The sequence below is a fragment of the Volvox carteri genome (assembly GCF_000143455.1).
Source record: "Volvox carteri f. nagariensis unplaced genomic scaffold VOLCAscaffold_31, whole genome shotgun sequence".
In the NCBI taxonomy this organism is placed as follows: domain Eukaryota; kingdom Viridiplantae; phylum Chlorophyta; class Chlorophyceae; order Chlamydomonadales; family Volvocaceae; genus Volvox; species Volvox carteri.
This window is the reverse complement of record NW_003307574.1, coordinates 1184071-1186083: the sequence shown is the minus strand read 5'-3', so window position 1 is coordinate 1186083 and position 2013 is coordinate 1184071. Positions and strand designations below refer to the sequence as shown.

The following is a 2013-nucleotide window of genomic DNA, read 5'->3' as shown; positions in this document are numbered from 1 at the left end:
ACGGGCAGCAATGCAGGCATGTTGGATTCAAAGATTTGGGGATAGATGCGCCTGCGGACAAGGCAGCGCGGCACATAGTGCAGTGCGAGGGTTGTACGAGGCGCTTTAGGACATTGCAGTGTGATGACAATTATCGGTCAAATGTTGTTGTTAAAATGTTGCAGTATGTGTTGCGGGTACTGCTGCGCTAGGATGATTCGTATAAGCCGCTGGATGGCGTTGATCAGTTGGTGTGACGGATATAAGTTTTTGATCTTTATACGTATATGGTCTGCACGGACTAATGTCGCCAGAAAGGGAAATTGTCCCTTTCAGCCGGTATGCAAGGATACGCTGCTGTGGGATGGTGCGATGGGGAGATGCGATAGCTGGGACAGAACAGAATGGCTGGAGGATGCAATCGTTGGAGGTGCCGATTGTGCCCAAACGGCGGTGAACCCGCGGGAAAGTAAAAACTTCGCCGATATGATTTGTCAAACTCTATTGATTTCATGTAGAGAGAGAGCGCGATGTTTGCTGGACCGCACCAGTAGCCAGCACTTCCAGTTAGCAGCAAGTTATGTATTCGAACACTTAACGATCTTCTAGTCCCAAACAAGCACATACTCATTTGCTGTGAAGCCTGTGTGACTTCTGACGCACGGTGCCGTTGTCCACAATGCTTGACCCTGTTAAATCTGATGACCTGCTCATCACGTCAAAAGGCTCTCCCTGAGGCAATTGCTGATGCGGCTGTTGTTTGCTGTGTATTTATTTATTGCCGGATCTTATTCATGTATAGACGCGCGACTTTAACATGGCTGTTCGTTATACAAGTCGTTTCTCCGTCTGTAACTGCCACCGAGCAACCTTTATCCCTCGTACATAAAAAACCGCCGATCTCCTCCTTGACACGGTGCCATGTCCGTCCACGCGTCTTTGCCACATCCCCATCGCGTCTCTTTACTGCGTCCAGCTGTTACGGTATGACAACAAAACAGCAGCGGACTGGAAAAATAAGACGTGATGAATTGTTCCCTAGAAAAAGGGGAAGGGCACAGAACGGATAAAAAAGGGGACAGTGGCGGCTCCCTCTGTGCAGTGAAAAAACCCGAAGGCCGTACACTCCTAAAGACGTAACAGTGCGAAAACGAACGTCAAAGTCCTTCCCCCCCTTCGCGGCTCCCCCTCTCCCCCTCCCCCCCTCCCGGCGGTCAGTCCAGGTCGTTGGGGTTGCGGTGGCGCAAATGAATCGCATCCATCTCGGCCAGCGTGCTCTCGTCCAGGACCACCTGTACAGAGCGATCGATGAACAGCAGTGATGGTCACAAGGTGTTGAGGGGTGGGGGTTTGGGTGGTTTTGTGGGGGGGGGGGCGGCCCGCGTGAGTTTTGTTTTTGGGTTGAGGCGGCGGAAGATTCGGGAAGCGGGGACATTTTTCTCGCAGGCTGACGACGGCGGAGGGAACAGGAGGACTGAAAACAGAAAATGTCTAATAATCAAAAAAAGTTTTTGAAAGTTGAATGTTCATATATTATATTATATTATGTTGTCTGGTTTGGTCTGGTCGAAACCACTGTCGACCAGACCAGACCAGATGACATAACATGATATAATATATTATGGCTATAGCTGCTGAGATGTGGAGTTGAGGTCACAGTTGATGGATCGAGATTCGCACGCTGGATTGGTGGCGATTGCTGAACCCTCTGTCTCTGCTACGGGTGTTCGGGTGAATGGATGAGGAGTGATCCTAGAAGGCAGTATCAACCGCCTTGGACTTCCAGTTCGTATGGCAGTGTAGTACAGTGTAGTGATGGTGGATGGTGCTGTATGGTATGATAAATCGTAGGAGTGACAATGTGTTCAAATGGCCCAGAAGCCTCCCACCCTGTAACAATTCAATTCAATATCGTACATGAAGTGGTTTTTCCTTACCAGTTTGACAGCGCTTGAGGGTTCATGCCCTCACATGAAGGAAGGTGGCTTTATGTCTCTTCGCAAAAGAACAGGCTTCGAGACAAAACACAACTCA

At 49.6% G+C, this 2013-nt stretch overlaps 1 protein-coding gene across 1 annotated transcript in view; it reads right to left on the bottom strand.

Moving 5' to 3' along the window:
* Positions 1–1193: 1193 nt before the first annotated feature.
* The window catches only part of VOLCADRAFT_105652 (uncharacterized protein), a gene marked incomplete at both ends in the record, with an annotated part of 5235 nt that continues 4415 nt past the window's right edge, over positions 1194–2013 (bottom strand). Inside the window, one exon of the mRNA XM_002952620.1 lies at positions 1194–1271. Within this exon, the coding sequence (XP_002952666.1) occupies positions 1194–1271 (78 nt within the window). The remainder of the gene's footprint in view (positions 1272–2013) is intronic.